General features: G+C 37.0%; 1 protein-coding gene across 1 annotated transcript in view; it reads right to left on the bottom strand.

The window, feature by feature from the left end:
• Positions 1-2,193: 2,193 nt before the first annotated feature.
• The window catches only part of LOC144451774 (von Willebrand factor A domain-containing protein 5B1-like), a 28,163-nt gene continuing 5,449 nt past the window's right edge, over positions 2,194-24,907 (bottom strand). Inside the window, exons 2-10 of the mRNA XM_078142678.1 lie at positions 15,525-15,639; positions 7,924-8,228; positions 7,862-7,868; positions 6,933-7,061; positions 6,170-6,701; positions 5,347-5,504; positions 4,326-4,470; positions 3,999-4,124; positions 2,194-3,386 (exon numbers count right to left, since the gene is read on the bottom strand). Coding sequence (XP_077998804.1) covers positions 2,194-3,386; positions 3,999-4,124; positions 4,326-4,470; positions 5,347-5,504; positions 6,170-6,701; positions 6,933-7,061; positions 7,862-7,868; positions 7,924-8,228; positions 15,525-15,639 — 2,710 coding nt within the window. The remainder of the gene's footprint in view (positions 3,387-3,998; positions 4,125-4,325; positions 4,471-5,346; positions 5,505-6,169; positions 6,702-6,932; positions 7,062-7,861; positions 7,869-7,923; positions 8,229-15,524; positions 15,640-24,907) is intronic.

Here is a 24,907-nt window from a genome sequence, read left to right on the forward strand (position 1 = left end):
CATACTTGCAGTTTAGCTGTTCACATACAATAAGTGACCCAGTCAATTTGATTTTTTTGGTCCACACCCACATATATCAGCTGCCCCTATGCAATCACGATTTCGACCCTTTTCTGTACTATTTGTATATAAAATCGACCACTAATTAACATATTCAGTGGCTAAGTATTTGTATTGTAACAATTCCCAGTCAATATATTGTTGTCGTCTCATCAAGAACGTTGGGTTTATAATATATACATTTTTATTCGAGTGAATATATGTACATAAAACCCTGAATAAACCATCCTAGTATTATAATGTAAATGTTGATGCCTGCCTGCAATGACATCACAAACATAGTATTGTTAGCAGAGTTGATGGCAGGATACATGTTTACTCGAGATTTTAGAATGATTTCAGAAAACAGCGGAAAACATAACTATCTGAACTAGACTAGACTCTTAGTTAGACATGAAAAAAATCTACCTACCCCACCCATTCTAAAATTGAGTGTAATCGGAATCATATTATTTTTTTATTAGGCCTAACGAATAAAATATAAATAAATATCAGTCGTAAAATTTGGAAAATCACATGAACAAGGAGTTGAATTTTAAAAAACATCTAGATATTAAATAAAAAAGTCGTAGAGATATTTCTTGCGGTAGTTCCGCATAGCGGAAGTGGCGTCATAATTGAAAACGAGGTTCTTCACTTTGACCCTTGCCATATCATTGCTTGAGCATCCGGTAGAAATTACCAGCCCTGCCTTCAGAAATTGATTCTTAATTACAGCCTGTCATTTTGATATGAAAGTATTACCGTTTTTGTGAAGACAGACTACAATTTATCCGGAAACAAGAAATTTGTGAAAAGGTTATGATTTTTAGCAAGTTTGTCCGCTGGAAATTACGGAATATGTCGACAGAAAGATCAGGTCAGTACCAAGCCCTATTTAAGCTACTTCGAAAAGTGCTGTTTGGCGTGAAAATATAATTTCTAGAGTTTACAACCTGTTGAGAGAAATTAATGTTCTTGTGGCACGTTGAGGGCGCTCTTGTAGGGAGCAGTATTGGTCAATAGTTGGACAGCTTCAGTGTAAACGCTGTCACCATGCGAGCAACCATCAACTTTTTGCTTTGATGCTTTGTGTTTGTGAGTAGGAAAGGTAAAAGAGGGCACAGTGCTGCTGATTTTAGTTAAGTCCACTTTTCCTTCAACTAGTTTTTTCGAGTAAGTTTACATGTACAAAGTACCAGATAACTCATTCGTATGTAGTTCGCCAATGTGTAAGCCAATGGTAGGTGCCTACGCTTTTCCAGAGCTTAATTGTTTTCCCAAAGAGAAAGGTATGCTATCTCTGGTTTTCAGTGCGAGGCTGGCATTATCTCCCAGATGTGACAACAATTGATGTGTAATCACTTTTGTCTTTTGTGTATGTGTGGTATTAAAGCCTGGTGGCAGTGTGACCAACCAAGAATGTAAATAACTTGTAGGTGTAAGATTTGTGAGTGAAGCCATGAGTGCAATCAGAACTAATTGTAATTGTCGGCGGAAAAATCAGGTCTTTACCGACCACCTAGCTACTTCAAAAAGTTTCTGGTCTGGCGAAAAATGATAGTTGTGTCGACAGAAAAATTAGGTCTTTACCAACCACCTAGCTACTTCAACAAATCTTAAGTTTTGGCGGGACATAATTTGGTTGTGTCGTCAGAAAAATCAGCTCATTAACATTTACCAAATTTCAGCCACCTAGTTACTTCGAAAAAGTCTCGGAATCTACAACGTGTCAATAGAATTGTAAATAGTTTATGATATAAAATTATTGCGGAAAAATGAACATAATAGCGATAACCATCACAAATGCCCAGACGCTTTCATAAATTGTTTCGGTACAAAAGCTAAAAATATGGTACTGTTACTTTTCACGACTCCAATCAAAACACCGGAAATGCAATCGTGTTCATGCGTTGAAGATCATGAAACCTGATATCCGTTCGATGTCTGGTACATCGACGTTCCAACCCAACGCACATGAGATCTTTCAGCATTATTTCAGAAAATATCGATTTTCTTTTAACAAAAATCACACGGATTACTCTTATTTCTAAATTGAAGCCAATAGTGGTTTGAAAGTGATTACATTGACAATTATTTCATAAAATATAAGTCTTATCTTCATAATTCTTTTATCACATGTTAGTTTGATGATTAATTTATAAAGCTGTCCTGTCGTTGTAATTTAGGTCGACCCAACAATACAAGTACTTGTGAAGCAGCTGCCTTAAGACCTGGCAGGTCGAAGCCGTTAGGTAAGTGCTGGTCAACCAACCATCTATCTGCTTTTGCAGCGATCAGTTCCCATTCTTCGAAAAAATTGCAACACTTGTGTTCGAGCCATGAAAGGGCTAGCGCCGTTGCCCAGAGTTGGTTGGTTTCCTCGTCTTCAATTCGGAATACAGGCGTTCCATAGTCTGGTGGTGATGTTGGGGAGAAGACACTGTCTGAGAACACCGATAAGTCTTCATCCGTAGTAGAGAAACGACAGGGAAAGTGATGCAACGCTCTTCTTCTTGTAGGAAAAGTGAAAATCTCTTTGATGTTTCCAGGTGATTTATTTCTGCCTTTTTGTTTGTCACCAGAATCCTGACTTTGCATTGATAAAGAGCTCGATTCTTTGGAATCTTTAGAATAATATATAGACTTCCTCCTTCTGCGACCATCTGTTTGCAGTAAATTAGAACTTTCTTGCTTTGCGTGTCTCTCCTTTGGAGAGCTCGATGCACTAACCTGTCCCTCGCTGCTCATACTCCGGTTAAGAACTGGTACAACTACGCTAATTTCACCATCTTCATTCTGCATATCATTCTGATTTTCATCCTTATCTTGTGATGGTGAGGGTGATGGTGACTCTGTAGTACTTGTTCCTTGGTTATCATCTTCCGATATCCGTTGCTGCCTTCTCAAAACCCCACCTCCGCTAGAACTCCCCCTGTCGTCAAAATCTAATTCTTCCCCACTGTCCACCTCCTCCGACATGTCCTCTACTCTGATTTGTATTTCATGACCACATGTGCACGCAGGAGGGCGCATGTGACATAAAGGAGAGGAACGTCTCAGGCTTTCTAGTGGTATGTCTATCGCCTCCGCCATCTTCATATTCAGCTCCCACGCACCACAGGCTAACTGGAGGTCTATCAATGAAAGTAGCTCCACGACCTCTGTGCTTAAAGACCGGTCTGGCATGAAGGCCTTGAATAATGGCTGTTTTGATGGTGTGTTACTAAACCGTGCTCGCATCAATTTAGCTCCTATATAGCTTGCCTTCTTTTTAAAAGAAGACGACCGAGACCAACTTCCCCCTGACAACGTTGCCTGGGAAACAGACACCGAAAGCGAACGACCTGTGTTGAGAAAAAGATATGATGTTAACATCATTAATGGACACGAAATTGAACATTGTTCTGTCTTTCAGACTCCCTAGCCTATTAAGAAAACTGGAATTCACATGGTCAGTAAATACCAATGGCTGCGTGAGTAACTTTATTGGCGCCGAAACTTGGGCAATCATGAATTTGAACTCACCCTTTTTGTTCAACCTGTAGTTGCCCCCCCCCCCTCATATAAGGGCCACTTATTCTAGTCCATATTAAAAGGACTAACTTGCACATTCGGTATTGTACTGGACATGTAAGTTGAAAAAACGAAAAAGACTAAATACCCCAGTGGACCGGAAAAAATACCTAACTTAGTAAAGATAACTCGACCAGCTACTCTCTTAATAACCATCGATTCACTACTTTACTTGTTTTTTGTTTTTCAAATTTTATAATCGATTTTTGTTCTAATTCTGTAGATGATATGAAATCAGATATGTACCACCGAAGGCAGTATGGAAGCTTTTGCTTAATCATGACCCCTGTGGCATTCAAAGCAAAACACGAGATTTGTATCTGTTAAGCCTGAAGTGGGCGTTAGAACAGTTACAAAAAGGTTGCAATGTACATATACTTCACCTAATGAGTCAGGAGGGCCGGCACGGTACGGCGGAGTAGGACTGATCGGTTCCATGTATTCTTCAGCTGGGTAAGTCCCGTGTAGAGAATGACTAGAACTCATCGTCGGATCCAGAAAACTTGAGCCTGATCAAAAGAGTAATACTAACAAGGTAAGATTTCATTTTGTATCTGATATTGTCGGTATTCAAGAGTGGACATGGTTTCACGGTGAAATCTACGAGTGCTGTGTGTTTACATGTGTGTGTGCGTGTGTGTGTGTGTGTGTGTGTGTGTGTGCGTGCGTGCGCGCGTGCGTGCGTGTGATAATGAAGATGAAAAGCTTACCCCTTGATAGGAACGCGTCGTCATCATCATGGTCATTGAATGATGATTCCGGTCGTCTACCAAGACCTGTCGTGTACCCACTACGTCGATATGAACTCCGACGAACAACTGTTTGCTTTTTGTTTCGACGAATCATTGGTTGAATCTGAGATAGAAAGAAAGGAAGGAATGGCGTTTCGGATGAATCTCATGTTTACAGCCTTTGAATAATGGCCTTTTCGTGATTAGGGTGGAATGGTAAAAACGAAAGAAATATCTCGCTCACCGTGTAGAGCGGAAATCATAAGTTGTTTTATAGGGTTCTGGCTTGTCAAGCCCAACACCTGTTCAATAGATTTTTTATATGTTCTCAGCTAACGATAAAGGAGAACATATGATCACAACACATTTCATGAATTTAAAATTCATAGAAAAAATAACTTGGTCGATATTCAATATGGAGTATTATTTCTATCAGTTGTAATGTTTAGGAATGACTATTTAAATCGAGAATTACACCATTTTGATGGAACGACAATATTATCTTCATGATAGGCTTACTGTAAGCCTTTATTTCTAAGTAGGTTTTGTATTTCAAGAACAAATGGTGAACGCCAAGAGCATTGTTTAAAGGTCCAATATTCAATCCGAGCTTCTTACATTAGTGCTGTCTTATCAGTGGAAATATAAATATTGAACAGGGCCATTCTTTTGTTCTGAACTAACGTTTCCTATAGATAGCTATCTATGCCAAACAACAGGTTTTACACACGCAAATATTAACCCCGCAACGCTGAAGTGGGCCCAGTAGCTAGGTTACTGATCTGGTGAGTTTTAGTAAAGTGCGAGAAACCAAGACAGGGTGGCTCAAATTTTGACTGTCGACGATTACACGTTTAATCCCTAACTTATTTGACATTGGTACTCCTGCTGTCATACTACCCTGTATCTCGCGTCCTGGGAGTCAACCTACGAGACAGTGTACAGGTGACAGCGCAGCCAGCGATGAGAGTTGGTTAGGAATCAGTAAAAGTTAGTTTACCTGTACGTAAGTTGGCAATTCTTCGTTAGATTCTTGATTGACAGTGACAAACATTGTATGCCGTGACACCACACCACTGACGTCACTGACGTCGACCATCTTAGCTTTGTAAGATAGTGCCTCGTCAGAACTGAGTTCAGTGCTTGTATTCGACTTTCCTGTAATTGAAGATAATACAAATACAGTGTTACTTATAATTCATGTCCACAACCCATGTCCACAAACTTGCCAAATGTTTGATTTTGCTGTGAAAATAATTCATGAACGTATACCTGAAACTTTGAAGTCGCAATATCATTCATGAATGAAAGCCAATATCATGGACAGGCGGAAAAAGTCTCGGGTCACAACATTTGCAACGCACTTTTTTTTTCGCCAAAGGGTTGTTCTGTTTTAGAACCAAATTGGCGAGTTCTAGAAGAATTGACGGACTGTCCATATGTAGTTCAAATTCAACTTTTTCTGGCATAACGTACAACTCCCATGGAAATTGAGTTTCATTTTCGAGTCATTGTTAACAACACTTGGAGTAGATTTTAAAAATAATTCACAGATATTCTCACATACTGATATATTTTGGGGTTTTATTTTCGACGCAAATGTGATAAATTTTACATCATAATGTATTTCTTACGTTCCTTGACATTAACTACTTACGTTTTTCATTATCCGACAAATCAACATTAGAATCATAATTTACATAATTTACATACATAATTACATAATTTACATAATTAGATTGTATTGAAGTAGAATTTACGACAGTGTTCGTCAAATTAATATAAATATATAAGCAATAGAAAAGTGTTTAAACAGATTTTACCTTCATCTTTGGCTGTTCTGAAATACAAGCTGTCGTAATGCTGTATCAGTGATTTTGCTGCCAAACGATGAACCGTGTCTTCCCAGAATTCGTCCTCGTTCACGGGTTTTACCCCATCCATGACTGTAGTTAAATCAAAACATATCTGGCAATGGAAAGGTCTTCCACAGAAAAGGCCCCTCAATACAGCTAGCCCTTCGTTACCCCCTTCCTTCATTGGTAACATACCATCCTCGTCCCAGGAAAACCTAAAGCTATCTGAAGTACTCGTTCCAAGTCCAAGCTGCATGTAGTGATCCCATTCCGAGGTGAATGGAGCAAGGACAACGTCGCTAATCTTTCGCCGAGGCTCTGTGTTAGTATATCTCTCTCGATACCTAGCCCGTCGCTCTTCTTTCCTGGCAGCTTTGGCTTTCTGTTCTTCAGCAATGCTGTCGAGAAGTTTCCGAAGAAGAGCAGAGTCGAACGCTGTTTCAGGGTTAGAGAGCGCCCTCCCATTTCGAGATATGATGTCAAAGTAACGCTGTTGCACCTAGAAGAGTAGACAGTAAACGTGTCAAAAAAGCAAACGACGTAACAGCAACCAAACAGCTAAAAATATATACTTACACATACAGCCAGACAGTCAGACACATACATACATACATACATACATACATACATACATACATACATACATACATACATACATACATACTTACATACATACATACATACATACATACATACATACATACATACCGACTGACTAAGCAAAACCAACCTGGTCATCTACAATGCCCTCATCACTACTTTTAGTGTCTGCATCTTCATCTCGAGAGAGTTTCTGTCTAAGTGCAACCAAGGCTCTGTTGTCAAGATGCTTCACCTGCTGATCTGACCTGGGTTCATTCTCAACTACAAATAAAAATAAAGAAGTTTGCGACAATCAATACGTGAGCCAGGACATCAAAGATCATTAAAAATCATTGATATTCAACCGGCAAGGTATTTTAGACAGTGCTAAGATAAGTCATGTTGTACCACCGCCCTCAGTGGTCTTCTCTAAGAGATAAGGCAGGCGAGGACGCCCTGGTACAGTGTATCTTGACATTCCATTCTTACCACTGACAGCAGTAGTTTAATGCTATTGGAGCATTGATATAAATGTGATGACAATATCGCGTTCTCCCCTGACTTACTCCCATCCTGGAGGCCGAGGCTAAACTGTACAAAGGAAGCAATTTCAAAGCAACCGCATGTCAGGATTACTACTGACTGTGCTGTTCACCCTTTTCCCAGTATGAGAATTAGCTCGACTTTCGGTAGAAATTGTCCCTTTGACTATACGTGGAGAGAGAGAGAGAGAGAGAGAGAGAGAGAGAGAGAGAGAGAGAGAGAGAGAGAGAGAGAGAGAGAGAGAGAGAGAGAGAGAGAGAGAGAGAGAGAGATAGTATAGTTACTAGACTAACACTGGTGTGATCTCCCATATACAACTAGTTTTAGTTTGCGTCTATCTTAGTTTGCCTATAGCTTCATTGCTGTATAGTGGTAGCTACGCTGTGAACAAAGAGAGTAAGCAAGATAAGGGAACTTTGAGATGTACTGGACAAATGGCGGCATCATAGTTATGTGTATTTAGGGTGTCAGGGCGTTCAAGAATATGACAGAACACCATGAAGCGTGACTGCATGTGGAGCGTGGGGTATTTACTCGAGTGCTTGTAGTATTCTCTACGTACTTTGCAACCAGAAACAACTTGACAAATCGTCAACTCACTCGTTAAAAGGTTATCCTCAAAACTTGATTTTTCCTTTGAAGGCACTTTCTCCTCAAGTGGATTTTTTTTCACTGTTTCCGTTTCTTCTTGTTCGTTGTTTTCTTCCTTCTCAGTTGTTTTCTCATCCTCCTTCAGAATATTGGTGTCATACAGAACACCGTACACCACAAGTCTCTCCCCAGGGGTCAGGATTTGTAAGTCTTTAGGCGTTTCTTGTACTTCTAGTCCATGTGGTAGAGACCATGTTATATTTACATCACTAACAAATGGCTGAAGTGACTTCTTTAGTGAAGAAATTACCTACAAACAAAACGAATATACAGAACATGACATGTTTTACTTCAGATTTTCAGCATGTATTCGCTAAATTTAAGCTGTCACTTATTTATAATTAACTTGAAGGTTTAGTTGTTTTGTCATTTTGCATGTTAAGAACATTTGCAGACCAAAAATGCCAATTGTAAGTATACATGTGACGTAAACCAACAAGAAAGTAAAAAATCAATTCTGCTTCATTAGAAATGTTATAATTCTATAAATCTGTCCAGCCCACTCTCTATGATTTTAACTCTGTCTGTCTGTCTGTCTGTCTGTCTGTCTGTCTGTCTGTCTGTCTGCCTGCCTGCCTGCCTGCCTGCCTGCCTGTCTTTCTTTCTTTCTTTCTTTCTCTGTCTCTCTCTGTCTCTCTCTCTGTCTCTCTCTGTCTCTCTGTCTCTCTCTCTGTCTCTCTCTCTCTCTCTGTCTCTCTCTCTCTCTCTCTCTCTCTCTCTCTCTCTCTCTCTCTCTCTCTCTCTCTCTAGATCTCTCTCTCTCTAGATCTCTCTCTCTCTCTCTCACTGCTTCTCTGAGTTTCAGCGTCAAACATTATCAAATTGCATAAAGAAATGTAGCTGTAGAAAAGCTGTCACTCTTAATTTGTAAGGCGAAAAAGTGTCTTGGCCAAGTCTTAAAGTTCCCCTTCATAAGCATTTAACGAACCCAATCCCTCCTCTCCATGGTTTCTTATTAGATAAAGGTATCATGCATTCGTATGAAGGGTTATTCATATATGTTCAATTTAAAACTAAGGTGCCACGGTTATAGACAGAAGCAAACTTTTATTAGATTACTTTTGGTCTAATTAGTCCTCAATGATCAAATCAGACCAGTTCTAAGTACAATGCAGTTTTCTAGATCACATTACTAAACATTTACGATTATATGAATTGTGTAGCCGTCGGCTATTATATAAAAATCAAAAACAAAGATAAAAAACCCGATATAAATAATTGTGTAACTCGGGGCCATTTCTTAATACTGTAAAGAAGTCGCTGTGATCTACTTTGGTAGGTTTAATCATTTAATTGAGGGTCATCAAAGGTCATGTCTTAATGGGCAATAATAATTTACAGTCATGCGTTTAGTTTTGATAGTATTATCACACTTGAGTCCTAATGCACTATTTCTTGTACTAATGATATTATCTGTATTTAATGCTACTCAGTGTATTACATGCAAGGCATACGTGGACTTGGGTAAAGATTAGCACCCCTAGCTCAATTTAAATTCATTGTGCACTTTTATATAGTTCATTGGAGGTCGTTCAGTCAATAGTCATACACAATTCATTATGACGTGCAAGCCAAGTTGAATAGATTCGAACACAAAATAGTGGATTTACACGCAAGTCGTTCTATGTAAGATAATGTACGCCTTTGTCTTTCGTTGTGATGTGTTCGAAATATCAGTCTAAAGGTCACAAAGTCGCCATTTCTTTTTACAAATTATATTTGCTTTTAATTATAGCATTATTATTTATTTCTTCATTCTGCCGCGACGTGAGGGCGTTGTCACTTCCTGTCTTCGACTCGAAGTGACAAGGCACCTTAGGGCACTAGTTTTTATCCTTGGCTGAACAAAGAAAAATGATGGGAATAGCATCATCTGAAAGTACTCCGTAACTGAGAGAATAGGAAATAAGATCTATAGACGCATGCGGTAGATTTTGTGAATTTTCTCTTTTTAAAATATTACATACAACAAGCAAACATACAACAAGCATACATGTAGATGCTTGTGAATGTCCCAATGTATTGCCTCTGATCAGAAATAGATGGCGCTCTTTACCAAACTTGTGATAATCATGATGTCCAAGTGGGAAACACGGACATCTTCATACTTTTGGTAAAGAATGCGGGGCATATGAATATTTATCCAAGCACTGTGTTTATAGTGTTTGGTACACCAACACGTCATTCACATTCCATGCTAGGGTCATGATTGATGGAATGTGACGGGGAACACACTTTGGTATGAAGGCTAGGGGCACAGACGCGCATTGATTAGTATGATGCCAGCGGTCAATAGACACTTTTACTGTCTGTCAGTCAATACTCCCCGATAAATACGCGTGACCGATAGTCACCTAGCACCGCAGGTGATATTCAAACACTTATCCCTATTCAATTCTAAATCATATAGGGAATGTCGAGGTGCAAGCTTCACATAAATCGTCTCGAAATCTACCTCAAATAGACACTTTTCCAAATTGAGTTAATGATACAATCAACTTCCAACTTGTAGTAAAAGGCAATATTATGAATAGACTCAAGAGAAGGAAAGAACTGCAGAGATAATAACCCCGCAGGGATTTCTACAGCGTTAAGAAGGCGATAAGAAATTCGAGAAATCCGCATGGACATGGGATAACCACCACAACAAAGCCTTGTTGGTGTCTCTCAAGATGAGAAAGATGTGTTTGATACATGTTTTAAAATTGATGGATGTTTCCTACACACGGAAAACATCCCTACTGACTAGCTGTCGGATGTCTCATTTTGTGATTGATATCTCTATAGCATGTTATAGGATACGCAGTAAAAAAGCGACATCATTAAATGGAAGTTCTTAAATCTGAGAGGCTGATGGACATCACAGCATCTTATTTGTGCGGTTGACTGCTTCCCTTTTCACAAATGTTTTTTCCCTCAGCTGTTGCTCACAGCACATCATTCTTAACATAGTGTGCGCCTAAGAACTAACTTTTGCTGTTTCTTTGTTCATGAATACTACAACCCATTCTCGGTTCATATCAATAAAAAAATCTGGGGTCACCGTATAAAGTTCTTAAATAGACATCAAAACCATATCAAACAAAGAACATCTAAAAAAAGTTATGTGGTTCCGGTGACCCGATCCCCACCTAGTTTTTCACGCCAACCCTAAACTTTTTTTACGTATTCGAAAAAAAAATAATACAATCGCGAAAATCGTGAAGTCTCGCAAGAAATAGTGGGTGCGGAAACTGACATCAACTTAAAAAGACAATATAAAACTATTCTTCCAATCTATAATGGCTGTACATCATAGGAAGAATTAAACAACACAGAGACCATTTGCAAAACAATGGAAACCCTGAACTAGACTCTCGCACATAAAATAAAAAATCTACCTACTCCACCTATTTTAAAATTGAATGTAATCGGAACCACACAGTTTCTTTTTACGCCTACTATGCCCGCCAAAAAGAAAATATATTGATGATTTTAATGAAAATAAGACAAAGAACCTCAATATTTCTTTATTGTTTGACATTTTGTTGACATTCGAAAGATATAGATGACACTCCGTTCGACTTTGCAGTCATTTTCTTCTACCTCCAATTCAAACATGGCCGTTTGGCAAATCATAAGTTTTGAATGCGTCTACACAAGAAAACAAATTGATTCATTCTGACAACCGAGCTATGAAATATAAATGATGTCCAGGATGACATTTTAAATGTGAACTTTTGAACTATTGTGAGTATACCTGGTTGTTTGAATGACATGCCGTGCTATTGTGCATCAAATATATATGATATTAAAACATCCAATTTCCTCGGATTTCGTATTACGATTACACAAATAGGTAGTCGTATTAATATGAGATCAATTCTATCGTTTTGCTCATCAAAATCTTTCACCTGAATGGAAACACACACGACAGAAATCGTCAATGTAATATACACTGTCATGCACATGAAACGTATCTTGTCTGGCACGACCGTCTGATATTGTATATTCCGTTTAAATCGACCGCAAAATATGATATTGAAATATCGAGACGTTTAAGAATTCAATTCTGTGTATGGTACGCGAGAAGCAACGGGTGACCAAGAAATTTGTAAATTTTACTCGACTCAAACCACAGTCCAGTCATGGCAGATTTATCGTAGAATGTCGTGTTACAAGGCAGTGATGCACACTGTTTGAGACAAGGCACACGAAAACAAAAGTGAAGGCTTTTAGTTCGAAAATAAATAATTCAAGTGTCAGTTTTAAAAGTATAATGCGAAGAAATGTTTCAATGAAAAGAACACTCCATTTCCTGAACACGCATATAGTAAACATGCTGTGAGCTGGTATTAGGCAAATCCAAATAAATGTTAGAGAAAAAAATGCACATTTTCATTTTTCGCTGTACATGTAATGTGCTTACGTTGTATCAAAGCATTTCCCTTGTGTGCAGCAGAACGTTCTACTTCTAAATAACTAGGTTAATGGCCCATTAAACGCCAAGTCAAAATCTTCCACCGTAACCACATGGCAACACGTAGAACAAAGCTTATGTACTATCATAGATTTGTACATGATTATTTAATTAGTAGAAAACTTTCGAAGTTATTATAGGATACACCACTTTACAGACTTCATTTGGCAAATAGACATAAAACGTCAAAAAGGTAAAAAACAAAAAAACCTTCGATGACTTGATTACCGTTGCAATCGAGGTTGTCAAATGGAATTCAGGCGTATAAATGAGGAAAAAAGAAAACTCTCCCTTGGGCTAAAAAAATTCCAATCGCCGTTTCACTATCTTCGATAATTGCAAGCACCATACCAATGTTTCCAGTACTTATCTAGCCACGTATCTTTGCCTTAAGCCATTATGGTGATAGCGGAAAGCCGCTGTGTTCAAGTTGATGTCTTGAAATTTTCGAATACCGCAAGCCTGTGTTTATATGTGTAGTATGCCGACCGGGAAAACGAATTCACTGTTACCTCGTGTTTTCTATCACTGAGAAGACATATTCACACAAACTCAATCTGTTATATTTTGGGGCAATTTAGTAATTTACAAATAATTATATTATCTATTGAATTATTTTGAAATAAATGTTAATCAGTACACATGAGGTATTTTAATGTATTCTGGATTCAGTCTGCGACAGTAACATCATTTTAAACTGAGGATAAAGAGACGGTTAGATTTTGAGGGCAAATTTAAATATATCAGAAAAACGTTTCCATCACTGGTTTGTGTGTGTAGTGTTTGTCTTTTAAAACTAAAAAACCACAATGTCAAAATGGAAATTGATTGATTGATTGATTGATTAATTGATTGATTGATTGATTGATTGATTGATTGATTGATTGTTTGGCTGGCTGGCTGGCTGGCTGATTGATTGATTGATTGATTGATTGATTGATTGATTGATTGATTGATTGATTGATTGATTGATTGATTGATTGATTGATTGATTGATTGCACTACCTTTGATATTATGTGATTGATTGCCACGGCAAAGATTGCACATATTTTTTTTCATAATATAGATGTTTGTCTACTAAAACTTAAATTTAAAAATTGCTATAATTCTGACATGTTTACCCATTATATTCAACCTACACAACAAGATATAATGGTACTGGTGATGTCATAAGCATTAAGCAATAATTTACAGATATTTTAAAGCGCCCTAGGGGTATATAATTATACACTCGATAGAGCAAGACCAATCAACTCTTGTAACCCAGGGTGATGATTAGAACTAGATTTATTTCCCCAACAAACATTCATCATTTCCGGTGTAACAACACATATTAATAATTCAATACACATAAAACATTTTGTATTTGACACTTATATTGTGTATGTATGTATGTATGTATGTATGTATGTATGTATGTATGCATGTATGTATGCATGTATGTATGCATGTATGCATGTATGTATGTATGTATGTATGTATGTATGTATGTATGTATGTATGTATGTATGTATGTATGTATGTACGTACGTACGTGCGCATGTGTGTATTTTCTGTCGTTAGAAATACATGGTAATAAGGGCAGTCAGACGTGTCGTGTTATTTAACATGAGTCTCTGCATTGTCTATCATGAACATGTCAAGTGACTAAAGGCGATACTGATTTTTCTTGTACATAATTAAGCTGTAGTACTGGCGTGCACAGTTCATCAAATTGATTAGATTTATATGATAAAATGTATATGGTGGTCTCAAAGGAACATAACCTATATTCACATAAGGCAATTTCCTCAAATATCTTCACAAACTTTCTTTATTGTCACTCTGTGCACTTTCGAAAAACATTTACTGAATGCATTAAAAGTTTTATTAATGCATGGTGTCCCTAAAGTCATAAAATCCATCTATGTTTTGAGCATGAAGGCCCACAGATATAAATAATATAAATTAAACCCACTGGCTCTTCCAATGTAATATTTTGCTTCCAATGTAATATTGAACTATTTTACATTTTATGTAATGACTGTTTTTCTTGCTTCAAAACCCTTGGGTAAGGACTTGCAAAACATATTACACGAGTTAATGAAAATCATTCAACTATCACTTTCTGAAAGATTGTCTTCAACTTTTAACCTAGTCTCCAAGAATAAATTCATATCCAGCTAGTATAGCTTGGATATTTACGTTCAACTAGGGAGCTCATACATATACCTCGTCAGAAATATAAATAGTATATTTCGTCGGTTTTATATTTATTATTTAATGTTTTCTGTCCAACACTGTGTGATTTACTTAACATCGCAATAGCCTGATAAACTAACCGAATGGACTGTGCTTGATGTTTGAATGTCCCTATGCGAGCGTGTCTTTGTTGTTGTTGTTGTTGTTGTTGTTGTTGTTGTTGTTGTTGTTGTGTGCATGTGTGTGTGTACATGTGTATATCTCTGTGCGTTTATTAGTGTGTTTGTTCTTGTTTTATTGAGGGGGGGGGGTCAGTGTATCCACGGATGTAGTGAAGATTGTTACCAGGTGAAGGTTCGAGAGGGAGAAGGAGAGTAAGCTAATTTATAAATTAAGGAGGCAAGTAGTTGTAAAAAGATAAGTTAAACTGGCTTGTCCTTGTTTGTAGAATTATACTAATCTTTAAATTGACTGTTCAACATTGCCATGACAAGATTCTTATGCCATGCAAATATAAATATGCTTACAACATAAAATAAATAGATACATACTTAGTCTGTATTCGGATGGGGATTATATTTTGTCACATATTTCTGAAAACCCTTCTGAAATATGTTTTATTTGTTACTAAGTTTGTGCACATACATAGCCTATAACATGCGATATACTCATCGAGTATCGAAGTGGAACGCTTCGAACACATAAATGTATAATCCGACTTCATCAAAGGTACAACGCACGCAATGATTTAATCAACAAAAAACAGTATTAAAGATAAATTACAAAAAAAAGTCAAGGTGATTGTTGACAGTCTAATAAGTGCTGTCAAATTGGAAGTGTCACCTTCGTTATCATTGACTGGGTAATATAACATTTCTTCCAACATAGTATGTTTTGAAGATTACCTTGCTCTGCATACGTTCCTCTAATCCAATGAATTCTGCCGTTCCACGACCAGCTGCCGCGATACCTTGGACCAGGCGGACGGATGCCCTTGGACCAACACCGAACGAGAACACCCTGTAAAATGTCCAAAAAGGCTCATCGTTAAAGATGGGGAGTCACTTTTAATACGGTTTCTATTGACCTAGACAGTAAGATTGAATTGAAATGAATTGAACTTTATTTCACCACCAACTCGAGATCTATAGCAATATATTTATTTGTCAATCCAGACAATATTGTAGCAATGTTAGTCTTTGTCTAGCCAGAAGAGTTTTTAAACCAAAGGGCAAGATTAATAGTGAAATGTAGGATAAAACACTTATTCTTTTAGTGTTGTTTGTTTGTTTGTTTGTTTGTTTGTTTGTTTGTTTGTTTGTTTGTTTGTTTGTTTGTCTGTTTGCTTGCTTGTTTGTCTGTTTGTTTGTTTGTTTGTTTGTTTGTTGTTTTTTGCGCAGAGTTGAACTATTTTAGTTCTCATCTTACAAGAACGATATACTTTTTATTAAACCCCCTAAAATATTAATTCTTCTAAAAATACCATCAACTCGACAAATGGACGAATTTTCGCTGTAGTAAATGCACGGCACTACACTCCAGTACACTAATTAAAGGAACATTTGTATCACTGCATATTGGTTTTCTATTTCTAGCATTACATAGTACTACATACTGATTTAAAATTGATTGTGTTGTCTGAAAAAATATTAATTTTGGCCAATTAAGTTAGAAAGAGATGTGTGTGTGTGTGTGTGTGTGGGGGGGGGGGGGTCCTTTGGCCTAACTAAAAGAAGGGTTATCCAATGCTTAAATGAAAGTTGATGGCCAGTCATGGGTATCAATGACAAATGCATAGAGTATTTGTTTGCAATTTTGATGGTATTTATAGATTTTATGCTGTGTGATATTTATGACTGTAATATTAGGTAAAATATTAGTTGACAGGTTGATATACTCTCAAACCACTTTATAATAAAATGAAGCGTTGATTAATGAATAGAACACATCTAGTTGAATTTAAGTTGATTACAGACCAGCCAGCCTGGCGCCAACATGTACTTTTAATTATACAGATACTGTCCCTTTGTGTGTTTAGATGCAACTAGAACACGCGTCCGACATTTGTATTCTATTGAGAACCGTGAACACTAATTGATTGGTGTCGTTTTCCCGTACAGGTGTTCGATTCACGTAATTGAAAGAGCTCTCGTGTCTAGTATTTTGCTATATCTATAGTCATCCGTTTGTTATCTAGTCCCTCTTATAACTTGGTAGATTGTCGGTTCCTCTCTGTGATGACTAATGTGACGCCCTATGAGGAGAGGCGCCTTTTGTGAAATTTCATCCGCACTTTCTGGACGTAGATTCACAAGTTAAAGTAGTTAGTCGCAACATCAAGTAGGCAGTAGCGAGGTTAGAAATGTTGTCAGTCTTTTCAGATAATTTCCTTCTTTCATCCGTTGGAGATAAGTGTCAGGAACAAGAAAGACAACACGTAATTTACCCAACCTTGTGTATAAATTCCGGAATGATAATTGTTTCAAGTACATACATACATACATACATACATACATACATACATACATACATACATACATACATACATACATACATACATACATACATACATACATACATGCATGCATGCATGCATGCATGCATGCACGCACGCACGCACGCACACACACACACACACACACACACACATACATACATACACACACACATACATACATACATACATACATACATACATACATACATACATACATACATACATACATACATACATACATACATACATACATACATACATACATTCATACATACATACATACATACATACATACATACATACATACATACATACATATATACATACATAGCGAAATTACATACTTACATACATACATACATACAGACAGACAGACAGACAGACATATAATTTGTAAAACGCATCGCTATAGGCAGGCGGTTCTTACGCAAGGATTACTACGTAGACAAATTGCCAACAGTTTAATATGCGGTCTGGGTGTCAACAAAATTAAGTATTAGCAATCCAGTGATAACAAGGAAAGTCAAAGTAGCATCCGGGGTCAAACCCTAATCTCAATTTACCCATGGACTCATCAAAATGATCCCAACTTAATATCACGAAAGCTAATCGATTATTTGCAAGCAAGATAAACTAAGTGGTACCCCGGGGAAATCTTCAAACGCCTACAGAGAATGAAGATAATTTGTCTGCGATGATGTGAGTGTACCACTGTCATCAATTTATGACAGAATCGGACTGATACAATCACGAGTGATCGTTATTATGTCAACAATTTGTCGGAGTTTGCAGTTTTGTTTCTGACAGGGTGATTATAACTGTCGAGAGATGAGCAAACGTGATGATGCCGAGGCAGAAAGATAAGAGCTAATGATAACCTTAACAAGGTGACCACGTAAGACATAAATTGAACTACAATGGCTATGGTTGAAAACCCTTACAAAACACAAGCAAAGAAACTAGTGTGTAGCTTTGATTGTGAATCTAGGGTAGTAGTCAAAGGCCGTTGTACGTTCATAATGTTCTGACAGTCAGCTGCTGTCTGAGTAGTGTGGTCACGGTTCTTTTTATATTTGGATATAGTGGTACGCATACACCACCATATTTGGATATGCGTACATACGCATACACCATATTTGAATATGTGTGTGGTAGGCATACCCCATATTTGGATATGTGTGCGGTACGCCATATATCATACTTGGATATGTGTGGTACACCATACATCATACTTGGATATGGGTGGTACATCATATATCATATTTCGATGGATGTGGCACGCCATATATGACATTTGGATGTGTGTGCGGTACGCCATATATCATATTTGGATGTGTGTGCACGTGACGTCATGTGCTATATCTGGATGTATATGGTATGTCATGTATCATTTTGCACAATAGTTTGTGGTAGTATATATACGACATATGGGACATTATAGTCTGTGCGCGATACGCCATATTTGGGCATTTTGGGTACGCCATGTACTATATTTGGATATCTAGTATTTGATAATTGAGGGCTTGATACGAAAAAGTATTGACCCTATGGGAACGCATCCTTTTCCATAGAATTACAAGGCCGTGTTGCTTAAGAGGAATAGTTTCGAATATTAGGTATCTATAACCATGTAGAATATATACATGTAGTGACCACGAGATAATGAAGGTAATACTGGCTTACATTATAGAAATCTGTCAAACACTTTGAGGTATTAATAGTTACTACTCGGAGAAAACCAAAGGTTACGCTTCTTTTTACTCTTGCCGCTTCCTGAAAGGCACTACATGATACGGACAAAAAATAATGTATCCTTTACAAACCCGTAAGCTGTACAGGGATTTCCAATTACAGAGGTGTTGTTCAATAGCCATGCTAAGCGCTGGGTATCAAGCATTCGCACGATCATTCAAGAGGAAGTCCTACACAATATTGCACCTTTCAAATAGATAACATTGAGTATGCTTTTCAACCAACTTTTATCTACGTTCTCTATTTGGTTATCTTTCAGTGCAAGTACGAAATTATATCCGATAAATCAATTAAAATGCGGCTGCTCTATAATTTCCACGCAGGTGTTTTTATTGCTTTCAAATTCCAAAAGCCCCGAGCTTTCCTGTTGTCCGAGAGATATCATGTTGTAATGACACCTTTAGAAGTAAAAACACAACAATTGAATATAATTCAATTCAATTGAAGAAACATAACAGATATACAGTATTTGGGCCACATTGAATAGAATATACCGCAATGATATTGAATATAGCATATATTATTACCAAAACATTCACAGTTTGTCGGCCATTTTGAATGCGTTTGCGATGATTTTCATCATCTCCTATTAGGTTGTGCATGTTAAATCTCTTTTCTTTGCAGTTTTCTCAATTTTGTTTGATGTTGTTATAATTGAATTACCAATGTGCACGATTGTGTAAAGGGATATGGTTAGCTGAACAGATACTATACTAGGGAGCCTTGACTATTTGATGGCACTTTTCACTCAAAAAGCTTTACAAACCCCTGGACATTAAAACCTCTCCCAATGTTAACATTTTCAAAAGACGCTTGAAAACCCACATATTTCAGAGAGCTTTTTCATCTCCTTTCTAACTCTAAGCGCCACTGAACATTGTTTTCTTTGGATATTTGGCGCTATATAAATTTATTAGATAGATAGATAGAAACCTGTGTGTGTGTGGGGGGGGGGTTACGTGGTTACTAAAACTTTGAAAGAGTAGCAGTGTCGATGTTTCTTCGTCGATTCCTCCCCCACCCGGGACCGTAAATAATGATGTCGCCATCTGTCTTATCTTATGGTAAGAGCGACCCCTTTTCAATTGTATGCCTCTAAAAGTTAAGGATTAGTCCGCTAAAGAAAGCAAAAAGTGAATGTTCGTACATGTATGTGGTGCTTTCATGTCAAAGTGACTGTCCTAGATTCAACAGTCTGGGGTGCCTTACAAATGACAATATTAATCAAAGGCAAATTCAGTATAATCATACCGTCAGGTCTTTCATAAAAAACATCGCTACTACTCTGTGCAAAACTCATTAAATTGACAACACTTAGAAATATTGCCTTATAAGTCTGCCTCAAGTCATCACACCCCTTTGTGCTTTACAAAGGCCGACTATATAGGGTAGCGAAGTCTGCGCTTGACAATATAACAAGTTACCAGGCAGGCTTAGTGCTCTGCAAGTAATCAGTCAGAATCGACGTAATAGAACATAATTTCAGGAAACGTTACGTGCGAATGGTTTTGACATATAACCACCTCAATAACTTCTACTAATGATAAAAGATGGCTATTACAAACATAAATTTATGCCTAAGTGCGATCTCTCGAAAACACTTAAAAGGATGAAAATTTTGGACCATTGTTAAGAATACCGTGGATCGCCCAAGGGTATCAACACCACAATTACTTCTTTTTCATCATGTATAACCCAGCAAGGTAGTCACTTTTCGTGGATTTATCACGTACCTACATGGCAATCAGAATAACCCGTTCCATTAATTTCCTCTCATCGTACGACTTTTTGTAATAGGCATGGGAATGGAGACACTACAAACTTATCGAGATGAGCTGTCCTGCGTTAAATAATCTGGAAAGTTCTACATAATATAGTGAATAAATAAAGAGTTTTTTTAATTTTCCCGCGACATTTTTCTTTTGATTCATCTACAACACGTACTAGTACGTATTGCATATACTACAATAAACTTCGAAGGGTTTATCATTTTCACTATATTCACGGTGTATTACTTGTATCTAAGTTCAGTACCACCACTAATTTCACTCTGTATCGACCAGGCCACCGAACTAGCCACCCATAAATCCACTGTTAGCTGTCCGTCTGCCTTGTCTGTCTATCTCTGTCTCTTGGTGTCTCTGTTTTTGTCCGTCTGTGCATGTGCCCGTTCTTCCATCCATCCATCCAACAATCCATCTATCCATCCATCCACCAAACCTACCATCCATATCAATCTATCCATTCATCCTCCAACCCATCTTTCTTTTTTCTTTCTTTGTATCCATCCATCCATCCATCCATCCGTCCATCCATCCGTCCGTCTATTTATTTATTTATTTATTTATTTATTTATTTATTTATTTATTTATTCATTCATTCATTCATTCATTCATTCATTCATTCATTCATTCATTCATTCATTCATTCATTCATTCATCCATCCATCCATCCATCCATCCATCCATCCATCCATCCATCTCTCTCTCTCTCTATCTATCTATCTATCTATCTATCTATCTATCTATCTATCTATCTATCTATCTATCTATCTATCTATCTATCTATCTATCTATCTATCTATCTATCTATCAAATATATATGTAGATCCATCTATCGCCCTACCTACCTACCTACCTAGTACCTGCCTTCCTACCGACCAACCCATCCACTTATTTTCTACATATGCCTACTTAATTAACATCTCCACTACAAGGTGTACCCTTAGGATTTAAAAAAAAGTATCTAAAAAAGTAATTTGGTGGTGTACTACATCGTATAATGAAAGACAGTGAGCAAACATGTTATAATATATCAGCAGGACGTGGAATTAATTGGACTGTTAGTTTCTGACGTTCTTACATTTTACGAACTCATTCACACATGTCCTCAGTGCCTTCAAAAAATAAAATATTCATGAGACTAGGGACTTAATTCTTATTAAAACTAGTTTGTTTATGATCAGATACCGTTGTCCTACAAGTCATTGTCAGGAAACAATCTCACCAAACCATTTTACAGAACTGAGTAGACTTTAAAGGAGAGTAAACCACTAATCTCTCAAGATGGGGACTGGTCATTGATTAGCTCTGCATTTGCTATTTGTCTGTTCCTAGTCACACAGTTCCAGAAACAGAACACGCAGTCTATTTTATCTTATATTATCTTGTGATTGTATTTGTTTCGTGGTTGTGTGTGTATTTGTTTTAATGATGAAAAAAATAAAATATAATAAAATTAAAAAAAACTTAAAGTGTCAAAGGTACGATCATATCACCATGGTTACCATGGGCATTACTAGAACCCTGTTGTATCTAAAGTACAGTCTCAACACCTGTTAGGAACTGAATCAACATCGACTTTTCCCTTTAAAAACATCACAGAGAGAGAGAGAGAGAGAGAGAGAGAGAGAGAGAGAGAGAGAGAGAGAGAGAGAGAGAGAGAGAGAGAGAGAGAGAGAGAGAGAGAGAGAGAGAGAGAGAGAGAGAGAGAGAGAGAGAGAGAGAGTCTGGGAACCTATTTATTAGATTGTAGTAAATTCGCGAGTGTAACTGCAGTATGGTTTTACTAAAAGGATAATAAATTAATGCAGGTTACAAAAAATAAAATTCTCACGCTGAACGAAAATAAATAAATAATAAAACAAATCAATGAATAAATAAATAAATAAATAAATAAATAAAAATATAAATAGATAAAAACAAGCAAAATCATACACGACAGAAAAACAACAACAACATCAACAGGTAAACGAAACTAAAGATGCTTTTTTACATTGACAGTACTCAGTCTTTTATAAATCAAGTTTTAAAACTCAACATTCTTTATAATAATATCAATGTCATTGCTAGGTTTTCAGCATATTCAACAGACTAGACTGCATTGATATTAGAAAAAAGTTTGACTGGAACTTCTGGATTTTAGCTTAAACACTTAAAATTTCAGTTATCAGTACATATAAAACTTTACTTCTCGAGTAATACTTTACAGGTCATTGTTCAAGTGTCAATTGTAACACCAATAGAGCAATTCCAGTCTCTTATAATTAAAAGAATTAAGCTGATACACAGCATGTGCTAAACGAGCATCGTTGCTAAATGTTAGCCTCCCTACCCTGTCGCAATATTTCTAATCTTTCAGACTGACGAGTCGTATTCAAAGTTATTCAAACTTTTACGAACATAGACCAAATGTCAAAAGTTAGAAAAGAGAAGTACAGTATACATCAGCTGAAAACACGGCGGATACGGCCAATTAGACAACCTGCTGTGCTCGATGTATCTCGATAATGACCTGAGCTAACGATACAATACCAGTTTTCCCAGTAAATTAGACAATTTGATATCATAGACTAATCTATAACAAAAGTCCCTTTACTCATTACAGCCTGGACAAAATCAGATAATATCGGACATCTATGTACACTATTTCTGATTAAACCCCATCAGCTTAGACATTGTCATACAGTATGATTTATCCACAGGTCTTCAGGGGTAGGTGATTTTCGAAGTTCGTTACATGAACAATCATAGTTTACTCGTCAATGGCTCACTGGATAGGTCGACCCAAAATGCCATGTATAGATTGCATTACGTTTAGTTTACCCAAGGGACAACATCTTCTTTATATGACGCAGGTTTCCATGCTTGAAAAAGGTTGTTTTTCTTGACTGATATTAACCGTCCCATTTCACAAACTTGAGACAAATTTAGAGCACGCTGTTGAGTGGATATTAACGTGACCTCTGTGTTTATAAGTTACAACATTTCGCCTTAATTGCAAAATTTCGGGAAATAAACCAGCACTTGAAACAAAACCTAGCTTTAAGGATATTGGTTCCTAGGTATGTTAATACTGATATTTAGGTTACGAGTTTAAAATTTGGGGGAAAATGAAACTTGGGATACCTTAATGATAACATCGACATATTAAGCTAACGTCTAAAAGCCAGCGGATAAACAAAACGTCGACATAGCAAGTCTGAGACATGATTACCCTCTGAAAATTGCCCAAGGAAATGATTAGAGTTGCTTTCATTGTCCAACATACCCGCAGTTTCGGATTTGACACAAATCATTGCCTCCCATTAGTTAAATGCGGTTGATCATGTACGAGACAGACTACTTTAGGATACTACGATCTAAAGCCGATTAATGTCTTCTACAACAATTTCGCTAGTTTGTAAATAATTCATGCCAATGTTTCTTTTTTTCTTCATTTGGACACTCAAAGACATTTTCTATAATTATACATATCCCCATCTGAGGCACTTTCCGTAATCTCCCCGTCCATGGTTTTTTTTTCTTAAATTGATAAAGGTAAACTAGGAATATCGAATGTTCTCTGATATCTCAAAGGTTCAGTCGACTAACTGGCACTTTGATTCACGACTTAAATCCCAGCAGTATGCTCTTGAACATATATTTTGTTCATTATACTTTGCAAATAACTCAACAATAGCATCGAAATGAGATTTTCAATCCCAATAGAAACCATACTAATAACATCAGCTGAACTTGATATATTTGTAATTAGGTATATTGCATTCGAGTGGTATGAAGACATTACTTTTTACATCCCCACTGTGATTTCATGAACATCTTTAATCCGACTATGTGTCTACTTGATAAAAACAGACATCACGTTGACGTTATCAGTGTTCTGTTAATATACCTAATTCTAATTGAGATTACATGAACTTCGAAATGGTTAATGAAGCATATTATATCCAAGGCTACTTGTACCCCTCACAATAGCTTCTATAAAGAAATCTGCCTACTTCCTTAAATATAATTTCAACATATATTGTAATTTAAAATGTGAACAACACTCACATACAGAGTATATGAGTAAATGATGAAGCTAGTACGATGCCCTAGATCCTGTCGACGTACTTACTTCAGAAAATAAAGCTATTTTCATAAACTTTCTTTCTGCGGAGTAGTTTCATGATTTCACATTTTCTCGCATGCTCACCTCTGTTGCTATTTCAGTGTTACGCTATGATGTATCTTGAGTATTCGCAGACGTGAATATGTA

This window comes from Glandiceps talaboti, chromosome 21, assembly GCF_964340395.1.
Source record: "Glandiceps talaboti chromosome 21, keGlaTala1.1, whole genome shotgun sequence".
Taxonomy (NCBI): Eukaryota; Metazoa; Hemichordata; class Enteropneusta; family Spengelidae; genus Glandiceps; species Glandiceps talaboti.